Consider the following 12568-nt stretch of genomic DNA (forward strand, 5'->3'; position numbering starts at 1 on the left):
CTGAGATCAGTGGCTCTTTAATGGGATAGATATGGATGCTCTTTTCCTACCTGTCTTTTTCCTGGGATGTTTCAGACCACATGGATTAAACTGCAACAGTGTGGCTGAGCTCCTTGGAGCATCTTCAGAGATAGGGCTTTGTGAGGCTTCTTGCTGTAGAGGACTGTCTTTGAAGCCTCTCTGAATAGCTCCAGTGAGCTATTTCACAGCTGACATCCTCTCACTTTACCATTCAATTGAAGCTTATAAGGCATCATTAGGAATGTGGTTGAAATACCTATCAGTGAAGGGGCAAGGCACACAGGAAAAGCCTGGACAAGCAGTCTTCATCTTCCTCCCTTTAGCTCTATTACACAGATCTTTAGCTATGAGCATGGGGAGTTCTTTATTTACTATTGTCTTCAGTTAGTTGGGGATTCTCTCCCTTATGTCTTGTGCACCTAGAGACATAGAATCATTTGAGTTGGAAGAGACATTAAAAAGCCACCCACCTAGTCCAGCTCCTCTACAGTGAACAGGGACATCTGTATCTGAGCAACTTCAGAATGCTCAGAGCCTGGTCCAGCCTTGCCTCCTGCACTAAACAATCTTAATTGGTTACAGGTGCCAAAATTTAGTTCACAATTTTTGTTTGCATTACCATGCATGAGCAAGCACAGCTTGTCCTATAATAGATCAGTCTGCTATCAAGACTTGCCAGAGCCATGGTTGCAAACCCATGCCTATAGCTGATGGAAAGCTGAGTGGCCTCAGTGAATAGAGATTTCCTTTGAGAAGAGCAAGAAGAGACTTGAGCTGTTTCCCAAGGCAGCTGAGCTTGAGCATCAACCCAGGGATCTGTGCGTGCCCTGGCTCAGATCCCCTGCAGGGAGACTTGGAGGAGAGGAGTTTTATCAGCTTCTTGATGTTTCAGAGACCTGGAGCCATTTTTACATGGATTTGAAATCACCCTTAACCTCTGGGTCATGGCCACTGAACTACTCTGCTGCCTATTCAAGCTCCAGTGATCTTGGCTGGCTTTCTGGCTTAATTCAGAGACAGCCTGATGCAGCTCTGCACAGTTAATGCCCTATTAAGCAGTTAATTATTTCTCTATAATACTAGCTTTTATCTTTAATACAACAGTTTTACTGTCTCTGATAATTGCACAGACTCAGATAACTCTCTTAAATCTAATGAGGCATGACAAGCCATGTTCAACAAGGCACCACACCATTAACTTCTTACCTCTTGTCATCTTATCACACTGAATTACTATTTCTAGTCTGAGTGGCTGTGGATACATATCTGTCACTTTTCATTAGGACAAGAGTAAAAATCATCTGTGATGCTCTTGTGATTGGCCTGGTGGTCAGCTTGGTGGCCTGTAGAGCCCTTCTATGCCATAGGGAAGTTTTTTTGTACTCTTTGCTTCGAGTTTGTCAGTTTCAGTTTAAAGAATTCTGGCCTCTCAGCTTTGTTAGTCCATGGGTTGGTTTATTTATTTATTGTGGAAGCATGAAATATAAGTGCTTGTTTGGATGTGCCTGAAGTCCTAGAGTTGAAGGACATATTTTTTTCATGTGTCACCTTGTCATTGTGCTAGTAAGAGGTACAAAGTTCCACTTCATCGAGCATCCAAGCAGGGGAATTCCTAGATCTTCTCAGGCTGGATCAGGCAGGAATTTCCCAGGGAAAGCAGCCCAGAACTGTTTCTTGGGCAGATGGTTGGGCTCCAGTTGGCAGGTTGAATACTCAAATACAGTGAGACTCACCCAGTGCATCATTTAATTACCATATAGATGCAAGACAGAAAAGAGCAGTTTATTTGGAAGTAGCTGTTTCCAGCTAGTGTGTTAACTTTTTCTTCCCAGCCTTTACTGAGCTTGTTGCTCTGCTGGTTGATCTTTCAGTTAATGGGTCTGTGGAGGAGTGTAATCTAGAGCTGTATACCAAATGTGTGTGTGTTCTGGTGTTTGGTTGACTTTCAAAGTCACAGAGTAAGCTACAGAGCTCTAGGAGCAAAGACTTGGTGATGATGAAGTAGATAGCTGGTGGTCTTTTTGGGCTTCAACCTTTTAGAGCACTCATCACAATGACCTGCTCAGTACTGGGCAAATCTGGGAGGTGATGAAGAACTTAGTGATTCATGCTTCAAATACATACCCTTGAGATAGCTTGTTTAGGAAGGTTATACACTGATTCATACTTGTGTGTTCTGTAGCTTTCAGGCTCTAGGTTCCCCTAGGTGGCACCACCAAGCAGCTGCTGTGCTCATGTCCTATGATGGAGCGTCAAGAATAGCACTGAATTAGTTTCTTTTTGCCTCCAAAAAAAGAAGTCACAGATCACTATTTTTACTCTGAATCATGTTCAAGCTGGTAGCATTTCAGGAACTGATTGTGACAGGTCAGTTCCCCATTTACATGGGGTTTTGAGACAGCAGCTGTAACTGCAGAGCCTCTAGACTTAGGTGTAGATGCTAGCAGCCACCTCACAAAGCAAAATGATGCTACTGCATGCTCTTTCATTGATTAGGTTGGGGAAAAAATATAGTGAGGAAAATCTCTCCCAGGTCTCCTTGTTGCAGAGCACTGGTATCTTAGGTTTAAGGGAAGAAGACTTGGCCAGGTAAGTGGTGCTCCGTAAAACAAATTCCTAGTTGGATTGACAGCAAAGCAGTAAAAAGAACTTCTGTATGTGGTATAGCACTAGGAAGCTATTAGCAGCTCCTGTTTGGGCATGTAAAAGCTACCTGAATGCATGGAGAACGTAAATCTGTGGAACAAGCAACCTGGGACCCTTGGAGATGTTTCTGCAATGCTCAGAGCACTGCGTGTGGAACAGAGTTTAAAAATGAAGAACAAACTTAGTGTTATCTGCAAGTAGTAACTGTGATAGAGAGCACTGGAGGGCTCTGGAATGGAGGACCTGAGTGGCTGCAAAGAGTGAACTAATCTATATGCAGAGGGACTTCATGTAAAGTATTCATATATCTCTTAAAATCTCATGGTTGATGGTACTGAAACCACATCCCAGACACAGCCAGTGAACATCCAAAACATTGTGTAATAAATCAGTGTTTTAATAGTGTCTCCAGTTTGTTGGCATGAGCTTGGAGCTTTACCTGTTTGCAGTTTGGCCCTGGTACTTTTATGGTAGGGGTGCTTCCTGACTTCTGATCCTGTGAGCTGCAAGGAGGTGATGACTTTATTGTGCCTCTTGAATCCAAGAGCTTGATGGACTACTGGGATACATCTCTTGAATATCACTACCATAATTTTGATTTGCCTGGAAGAATTATCAGGGCTGGCAGATGGTGATGAAACCTCCCTAGCTTCCCTCTGGCCACTTGACAGGGTATGGAAATACACATCTGTTCAGCTCTGATGGTTAACATAATCTCTCTAATTTTCTTTGCAGTAAAGCGATTTAAGGAACCAAAAGAAGAGAGGCGTCCCTGGAGGATATGGTAAGATTTTAAATTTGGATGTTAAAAAGCCCATGTACCTCCAGTATTTCTTCTACTAACAATCTTCATGGCTCTGTGACTATTCTATTGGTATTTAGTCTTTAAATAAAATGCTTTGCTACTACTTCCCAAGACCAATTTCCTAAAGCAGCTGGTACTCCCTAGAAATAAATTCCCTCCCTAGCTCCTCCAAGAAAGCTTGTTTTCACTGTAAGTGGCTGATCCAAGAGGTTGTGGTCCTCTAACATCTACTGACACAGCTGGACTGTCTTTCAGACCAGGTCAAGTTTTGGTTTTAAATTCAATTAAACAGATAATTACATCTGATGGGTCAGATGATCCTGTGGATTTTATGTATGGCCAGGCTGGCTTGCCAGTGTTAGCAGAGAAAAGCTTCTGTCCCCTGGCTTTGGTTCTTCCCTTAATTAATGGAATTCCCTTCTTGGGTATCAGAAATGCTTCTTGAAGGAAAATGGGTCTATGCCCAGCCTTTGCTTGGCTGACCTCTGCTGATGCTCTAGGAAACAGATCTTGCTTTTTTCTTTCCAGGTTTTATGATACCTCCAAGCAAGCAATTGGTGCCCTCTTCATCCACTTTGCCAACATTTTTCTGTCTGATCTCACTGAGGAGGACCCTTGCTCTCTGTAAGTACTAAAGGCACTTCCATTCAGATCCCAGTCTTGAAAAAGAGGGAGGAAACCAACCAGAACATGTTTGGTTTCCACCATACGTGGCTGGCTATTTAAAGTACTAGATGAATACTAGAGAAGTATGCTTTGCTCAGTGTGGTTGAAGGCCCTTATCCAGCATAAGGATGTTTTTCTTGGAACTTCAGTTTCACCTACCACATGCATTCATGTTGTCTTATTTTGGGCTATGTAAATTAGACTTGGAATTTAACAGAAATGTATCTTTACTCCAGACCAGACAATTTGCAGCTACAATTCGTTTCAGAACTAGATAAAGTTGATTTTGTGTATCCTCTTTGAGCTCCAAAATGCTGCTTAAAACTTCCTGGCCTATCTCCTTTGTTTATATTAGGATGTTGCACTTCAGTGTGTTTCTTTGAACAGCCACAAGCTTGGCTGGGACTAAATGTAACCTCTAAAATGATTTATGATTGCTTTTAAACTGACATTGTTTGAAAACAACCCCATTTATGCTTATGCCCTTCAGTTTCTCCTAATGTGCTTGGCATTTTCCTGGTCTGCCTGCCTTGAATACTGAACTGGGCAGAACTCTGAAGTCCTGCCCTTGGGCTCTGATGCTCTTATGCTGTGTATCCTGCCCAGTATAAACTACCAGAGTCCCCTGTTCTATTGGGAGCAATCTAGGGACTAATTTGAGCCTTTAGAAATGGGAAATCCTAATGCCTTTTTTTTGAAGTGGTTATCAAATACAAGATTGTTTTTTTTTTTTTCTGTATCTTTATTCAGAAATGATATCAAGCTCTGGGAAAGGAAACATTTGTTCCTGTAGTTCTGTGCTTGGTGGTTCACACTGTAGAAGTATCTGATCTATTGCTGCAAAATAAGATTTCAATAGCACAAAACTGGCCAAAAACAGTATGAGATTTTTCTGTGAAGTTCATTAAAATACTAAGCCCTGGATTAGAGAGAGAGAGAGAGAATCTTGCAGTCCCAAGAAGGCTCCTGCAGATCTTCTGCCTCTCGCACGCTTTCCAGTAAGGCTTAAACCTCCAAAGCTGCAGAGCAAGCTCATCAGGCCTAAATCTCCTGATGGGGATGGATTTTGCTGCTGGACCTGCAGCAGAAACCCCAAACTGGAGGCTTTCAAGAACCCAGAGTGTCTGTTCTTGAGCCAGGGCTTGTTGCCTCTCCTAAATTCTTCTGCCTCTTGCTTTGCTTCTCTGCTCATATAGTATTTTACACCTGCTCTATGAAAGTGGCTTTTGACCTTTTCTGTGGAGTATTTGTGGTGTCCAAGATTCAGTTTTCTTGTATAAAATTCTGAAAATGTTTAGAATCATTAAAATTGCAAAGTCCACTGAAATCATTTAATCCAACTGCCAACCTATCACCACCATACCTACTAAACCATATCTTTCAGTACCATATCTACTCTTTTGTTGAACACCTCTAGGGATGGTGACTCCATTGCTTCCCTGGGCAGCCTGTGCCAATACCTCATCACTCTTTCTGAGAGTAAACTTTTCCTAATATCCAACTTGAGTCTCCACTGGTGTAACTTAAGGACATTGTACCTGTGTAGTTATGCTTCTATGAAACTTTGGTTTTAATTTAAGAACAAAAGATGTTGTAAATGGAACCTTCTCTTTTTGGGGGAGTAAACCCTAAGCTTCAATAACCCAAGTATTTAATGCTGTATGAATAAATGAGTTCCAGGGAGATAGTGTTGCCTCCTTTCACTGCTGATCAGTCTCTTAAGCTGGTAAGACTATTGGTAAATTCAGTAACATGGCGAGGAAGGAAAGCTTGGACCACTAAGTAGGGATTTGGAAATCATAGTTTTTGATAGATTTCCATATTTTGAAGATACATAGTGAAGCTTGTGTCATATAGACTTGAACACATACAACTTGAACTTGTTTTTTGAAGCCTCACAAAGTGACCTTTTCCTCTGTTCCTAGCTACCTTATTAATTTCATCCTTGATGCCACGCTGGGGATGCTGCTGATTTGGCTTGGTGTGAAGGTGGTCTCCTGGGCTGTGCAGCGTCAGAAGTACACACATCTTGTCTTTGGAGAATATGGTACGTGCCTACAGCTCTGCACAAAGGTGACTTGCTTCTTCTCTTCTGTGAAAGGAAAGAAAATGGCTGGTTAAGGGGCAAAACATGAACTTCTATTCTATTGCACATGAACTTCTATTATATGTCAACAATCCGTACTACTGAATCATTAAGGCTGGGGGGGGAGGGGGGAAAGAAACACTAAGATCATCTAGTCCAATCATCAACCCACCCCTGCCATACCCACTAGCCCATGCCCTTAGTGCCACATCTGCCCTTCTCTCGAACACCTCCAGGGGTGGTGATTCCGCCACCTCCTCAGGCAACCTGTTCTAATGCCTCACCACTCCTTCTGAGAAGAAATTTTTCCTGCTATCCAATCTGAACCTCCCCTGAATGTTAATTATGTTATGTTTTGGGAGCATCATTAGGTTGTGGTAACTGCTGTTGTGTTAGTCATGCTTGGGCACAGAAGATTGGTGATAAAAGGTTGAACATGTCCTGAGGTATATGATCCCTCAACGGCATGCATGTGACAAATTATGGTGTTTGGGTGTCATAGTGGTTTTCTGTAGGGCTCTTTTGTGGGGGTTTTGTTACTGACTTCCTCCAGCCTCTTTTTGAAATGCACAGTTCTTGCAGTTGTCTATGGTAGGCATCGACAGAGCAATAAAACTGGGTTATCAAATGACATGTTTTCCCCAAATTACATTTTAAAACCATTTTTTCATTTAAAAAAAACTCTTAAAAACGCATGTAAGCTTGTCAGCCTCTGCTTCAGTTCCTGTGTTGAGGAAATTGTTGCCTTTCTCCAAGAGCCCCACTAGAGGGTAGCACTTCTCTTCAGAAGGAGAAGAGCAGTGCTTCTCTGCAGTGAAGGGAGCAGTTAACCCATGAGGCTATTTTGCATTAGTCTTTTTATTTAGAAAGTACACACTCATATGAATAACTTTGTCTTTTATATCATTAAGTCTATTCTAGGGGTAGTGGCATTCCTCTATATCCTTAGAAGCTGGTGAAACTTAGACTGAAGTGGGATTAGTGTGGAAACAACCCTGAATTCTGAGTTTTAGCTGACTACTTTAGTGCATAAGAGAGGGAGTGCTACACCTACCTAAACAGGTTTCAGCACAAGGTGGAGGGGATGGCTGGGTTTGTGAGATGGCTTGTGGCTAAACCTGAGAGTAGTTTTAAAGGCTGCAATGTTCTAAAGTCATTCAAATGAGGCAGCAGAGGAATAAGTATTCCTGGTTCAGACATCGGTGCTTTTTCACTTTATGAGCAGTCAGTACTCAAAGCCCAACTGCAGTCATCCCAGAGCACTGCTACACATGCCACGTCTGCAGCTGAATGGAAGCAGGAAAATGTTAATGCATATTGACAGCTTTAGCCTTGCAGAGTAGTAATGAACTTCTTGAGCTGAAGTTTCTGTAGTCTAAGCCAACCTTTGAGGAGGGAAACAACTTGCTCCTCCAAGGAAATCTTGGTTTTCTTAACAAAAAAAGTTTCTGCTGCTGTTTGAATTTAGTTCTTGAACTGGCGATTAAATCTCATCCACCCAGCACCATTCTTGGCCAGAACAACTGTGATGGAAAAGTTAAATGGTAGTCAAATGGCACGTCAAATGAAATCCTGCTGCAGAGCTAAGGGAACAGAACTCTATCCTCAGCTCTGCTGTTAAGTAACCTCTAGACTGGTTTGGAAGATGCTGGCAAACTCTCCACAGTTTAATACAAGCTTCAGATTCAGTTTCTGGACTAATTGCTGTACCAGACTTGCATTGTTTTCTTCAGTTATCCTGAGGAGCAAAAGTTTCTCCTGCTGTTCTGCAGAGGAAGGTGGACAGAATACCACAAAAACACCAAATCCATGATGCAGACAGAACCTACTGTTCTCTCAGGCAACCAGCTGTCCAGAACTGACTGTTTAAAATAGATTATTCTCATATTTCCAAAAAAAAGTGGGAGACACCCATTCTGAGATCAGTCTCTTGAGTCTTAGCCAGAGACAGCTGAGGCCAGAAATGACCTGTTTTTAGCTAGTGGAGAGTCAAAAGTTCCTATACCTTCATGCTCCTCCATCTTTACCCAGAAGCTCTTTGGATTGTCTTTTAAGCATAGGAAGGTAAATTTGAAAAGGTTGCTCTCTCTTCTGGAGGTGCTTGGCTCCTGAGAATGAAGACCAGCAAGGTTCACTCTTCTTGTTGGTTCAAGTAGGTTTGGAAAAATGTGGTTGATAAACTCCAGCCTCCAAACTTCAAGTCCTTCAGCCTCTTCCCAGTTCTTGTGTAAGAAGCTTGCTAGAGGGAAACCTCTTGATGGCTGCAGCATCCCTGCACTGTGTACCAACTCAAATATTCAAGTTCTTCTAAAATAGTACTTTGAGGCAAACAAACTCTGTCAACTCATTAAGACACTTTTGCAGTGAGTGAGTCAAATGCTGAAGAGCAGCATGATGAAACAGTGAGAAGAAGTGGATATCTTGGCTTGAAAAGTTATTCAGGGAGGCAGGCTTATATAGGAGCATGGCTGTGGTCACTGACCACATCCATCTGTTTGATGCTTTGTGTTCATTTGCTGTCCAGAAATGGAAAGGCGCATTGCTTGGAGGCCTCTGAAGGCTGTTGAACTCCACTGGTCAAACTCAGTTATAGCAGAATGTGCTTTGTGCCAGCTGATGAGTTTAACTGAGGACCTGTGTAGGCTGCTTTTGGCCCTGCTGTGATGGCCTACAAAATTTCCATAGTAAATATTCCCATGAACCGAAGCAGCCAAGGGAGCTGGCTGCTAATGCTTGAGAAAATACTGCTGAAAATAGCTTTAACCTAGGGGGCTGTTTTGTCCTTAGCATGCAATTCAGATGTTTTACCAATATTTCCTGCTCTCTGTACATAGCAATTGAGAATTACACAGATACTTTTGTCTTGGAGGTACAATTTAAATATCTTCACTGAGTTCCTATTGACTTTCCCCATCCCCACCATCTAACCCATACAACTTTCAGTATTCTCAAACACTCACTTTTCCTCAGCCTCCCTGAACTCTCTGCCCTGGCTATGGTTAAATGTTTTCCCACCTGTTCAGTGCATGTGTAGTCCCTGGAAGACTACAAATAAAGCTGTCTGGCACTAACACGTGGGCCTTGACAGCTTGGTACATTAGACAGCTTGGATTAAAACTAATCCTGTTGTATGGTAACAACTCAAATACCTCAAGGAGTGCTGCTTTTGCTCTGCAAGCAGTTGGGCTCCCACGCACAAGCAGAACATGAGCTGTGTCTGTGAGGTTGCTGCAGGCACTGGGGATCCTAGGTCTGTTTAAAGGAGGTGATGGTGGAATAGGGTGCTGGAGGAGACTGGTCAAAATGCAATGTATGCATCCTTTCCTCTAGGAGTTGCAGGACAAAGATTTGTCCTTGCTGCAGGGAACCACTCAAAGGGAGTATGATGTAGCTTTCCCTAGCACATCTGCAGAGATCTTTTGTGCCTGTTCTCTTCCTTGCATAAAAAGGGAAGTTTTGCTTGCAGTGAAGGGAGGGCATTGAATTGGTTTCTGCCTCCAGGGAGCAAATTGGGTTTTGTTGATGGGCATCTTGTGTGGCAGAAACAGCTTTAGAGGTACTTACCCAAAGTTTCTAGTGGAAACACCTGATACAGAATCATAGTGGTATTTCCAACCATAATGACCATAATGAATCTAAGATCATCAGCTATCAACCCATCACCACCATATCAGGAGAATCTCTCACATCCACAGACTGAGGGATTTCTGGGTGGTGCTTGGTTCACTGAAGACATAAAGTGGCATCTAAGGATGCTCCTGGCCTGACTTTCCCCATCCCTGCCATCTAACCCAATACTGGCAGTAGGAAGCCAGCATCTAAATGAGCACCCTTCTATCGCTGGGATACCAGGATGCTGGAGAATAACTGCAGAGACATCCTGTGATCTTCCTGCTAGGTAATGGCAATAAAGGCATGTAATTCTGTGGTTTGGGATGCATTCCTGTACAGAAACATCCCATGTTCTGAAAACAAAGCTTGGAGTCTGAAGAGGAGAGCGAAGTTCCAAGGCAGTAGCAGCTTGAGGCTGCTGAAGGTGATAGAGCAGATGGCTACATCTGACCCCTAGGTCTGCAGGTCTCTTTGCAGATCCTTCTGTTGTTTAATCTGGGCATGTCAAAGGGCTATTAGGAACTCTTACTGCAGAGGAGATCTGCAGCTGCTGCTTTAGGTGATGCAGAAAGGATCAGAGTGAGAAGCTGGATATTTGATATGCCAGAGGTGGAGGCACCTCTGACAAGGTGAGGTCTGATGGGTAGTAAGGAAAAAAGAAGGGTTTCTTTAAGACTGAGAATGAGGGAGAAATGATTTAGGTGAGAAAGTATTAAAGATAAGGGTGAATCTGCCCCATGCTGGATTAGGCAGCAGATTGTTTCTCTTACTGTCTGCATCTCAGCCATGTTAGCCAAAGCTTATCTGAGTGATGGAGGGTTAGGGCTGTTAAGTGCACAATATGCAGAAGTAAGATCTATAGCTGCTTGTGATAACGGATGGTAGTGACCTATTGCCAAAAGGGTGTGAGGGAGCAGGTATTCTGGAGGTATCTCCACTTGCTGATGCTTTTGGGGAGGGCTGAGACATTGGAGAGAAGTGTGCTGCAGGTGTCACTGCAACCAGTGTGGGACAGCTGACTTGCAAAGCTGTGCTGTCAGTCCCTGTTTCCTCATGGGGGATTGACCACAACAGCTGATGACACAGAGCAAAAGGCAAAGAGTTCAGCTACAGGAAGGAGTCCATGGCTATGTTTGTTTTCCTGTTTTGTTTGTGTGAGCTCTGATACCTGATGGTAACCCCAGGGCTTATGAGAGGTTTGGTTGGTCTGGGGATATCAGGCAAAAAGCCCCACTAGGCTCAGCCAGTACTGAAGAAGAGTAGATACCAGAACTCATCAGGAGAGGCTTCAGGAGCAGTAAAACCTCTTTGACCCCAGCCTTTAACTGCAGGCTGCCAACAATGCTGTGCAGACCACCCATCCAGCTGCTGTCTGCCAAGGAGTGCAGATGTGTGCTTTCCAAAATCCTCAGTGCTGGTTGCACTTGCACGTAACCTTCCCAGCTCCTCCTCCATGTGGTTCCTGCTGGTCTGGCTCTCAGCATCTTGAAACCACAGCTTCCGCTTCCTTCTCTCCCCTCTTCAGTTGTGGCTTGGGCAATTATAAAGCTGGAATGCAAGGTGATCACATGGAGCTCTCTGGCATGGAGAGACGAGCTGGATGCCTCTGTTCTTAGCAGTGGCTTTGCAAATATTTTGGTACATTGCTAACAAATAACAGGAAGTACAAACATGCATGCAGACTTGTTTTTGCACTCCCTGCTAAGTGGATTCTCCCAGCACTGGACTTGGTCAGATAGCAGCTCTTAGTAAGTTGTGGCCCATGCTGTTGGTTTCTGTGACCAAAGCTATGCATGATGATTTGGATCAGTGTTTGCAAACTACTTGTGTGGGCTTCCCTTGCTGTGTCTCAGCAGCACTGTGCTGAGAAAAGCAGGGCAGAGCTCCCTGTCTGTTGCCATCCAAAAGTAGCTTGAGCATCTTGCACAAATGCAATTCCAAGTTCTGGCCCAATTCCTCTGGAAGCAAACACTGCCAGCGATTATCTTTCGATTTGGATGGTAAGAGGAAGTGCTACATTTTTTCCTAAGCCAGATACTGCAGCTCAGTTTTGCAGACTCAAGATATTCTGATGACCTGTGAAAATGATAACCAGCTGGGAGGGTACTTACAGACGGCTGAAGCAAGCACATGTAATAGATACAGTGCCATTATCACTGCTAGCAATACAAATATGCTTTTTTATTATTACTTGGTAAGTACTTCATTGGAAGCATTCATATTTAATTAGCATTGATTATTTTTTTTAGTGGGTTGCTGTAAAACCTAGGGGGATGGAGCCACTGTCTCTTGCTCAGACACTGACACACAACAATTTGTTCACTCAATCAGCGAAAGCATAATTCAGGTTAGGACTGAAAGCTTTTGTCTTACATTGAAATCAGTGACCAGAAACTTTTGGAAATTAGGCAGGTAAGATTTGGCAGGGGAGTAACTTGGAGGTGTAGAAAAGGATCTGTTGTGCAGTGCTGTGTTTTGGGGGTTGGAGTGGATTTTAATTCGGAAAAAGATTATCAGTCAAACTCTGGTCCATATGGGACAGGTTTTTGTGAACTGTTCCTACAAGCTTACTATTCCATAGGAAGTAATGGGGGGCAGAATCGGTGATGGGGTGAAACTTTTCTTTACAGGCTATTCTAGGTTTGCTGAAGTGAAGAGAAATGAAGTCTCTGGTACCCTGGCAAGAAGGGCAAACCAAGCTACTAATGTTCTGAAAGCAATGCTTGCTTGTA

The 12568-nt window shown here is 43.3% G+C and overlaps 2 protein-coding genes across 3 annotated transcripts in view; one reads left to right on the forward strand and one right to left on the reverse strand.

Moving 5' to 3' along the window:
- The window catches only part of LOC116232822 (store-operated calcium entry regulator STIMATE-like), a 31397-nt gene that overhangs the window by 7638 nt on the left and 11191 nt on the right, over nucleotides 1-12568 (forward strand). For both annotated transcript variants that reach the window (XM_031603380.2, XM_031611024.2), the window contains exons 2-4: nucleotides 3403-3451; nucleotides 4001-4096; nucleotides 6064-6185. In XM_031603380.2, the coding sequence (XP_031459240.1) occupies nucleotides 3403-3451; nucleotides 4001-4096; nucleotides 6064-6185 (267 nt within the window). The remainder of the gene's footprint in view (nucleotides 1-3402; nucleotides 3452-4000; nucleotides 4097-6063; nucleotides 6186-12568) is intronic.
- ITIH5 (inter-alpha-trypsin inhibitor heavy chain 5) overlaps nucleotides 6103-12568 on the reverse strand; it is a 67649-nt gene continuing 61183 nt past the window's right edge. The window contains exon 15 of the transcript XR_016463737.1: nucleotides 6103-6230. The gene's annotated coding sequence lies outside the window, so the exon portion shown is untranslated. The remainder of the gene's footprint in view (nucleotides 6231-12568) is intronic.

The sequence above is a fragment of the Phasianus colchicus genome, chromosome 1, assembly GCF_987193195.1.
Source record: "Phasianus colchicus chromosome 1, bPhaCol1.hap1.1, whole genome shotgun sequence".
NCBI lineage: Eukaryota > Metazoa > Chordata > Aves > Galliformes > Phasianidae > Phasianus > Phasianus colchicus.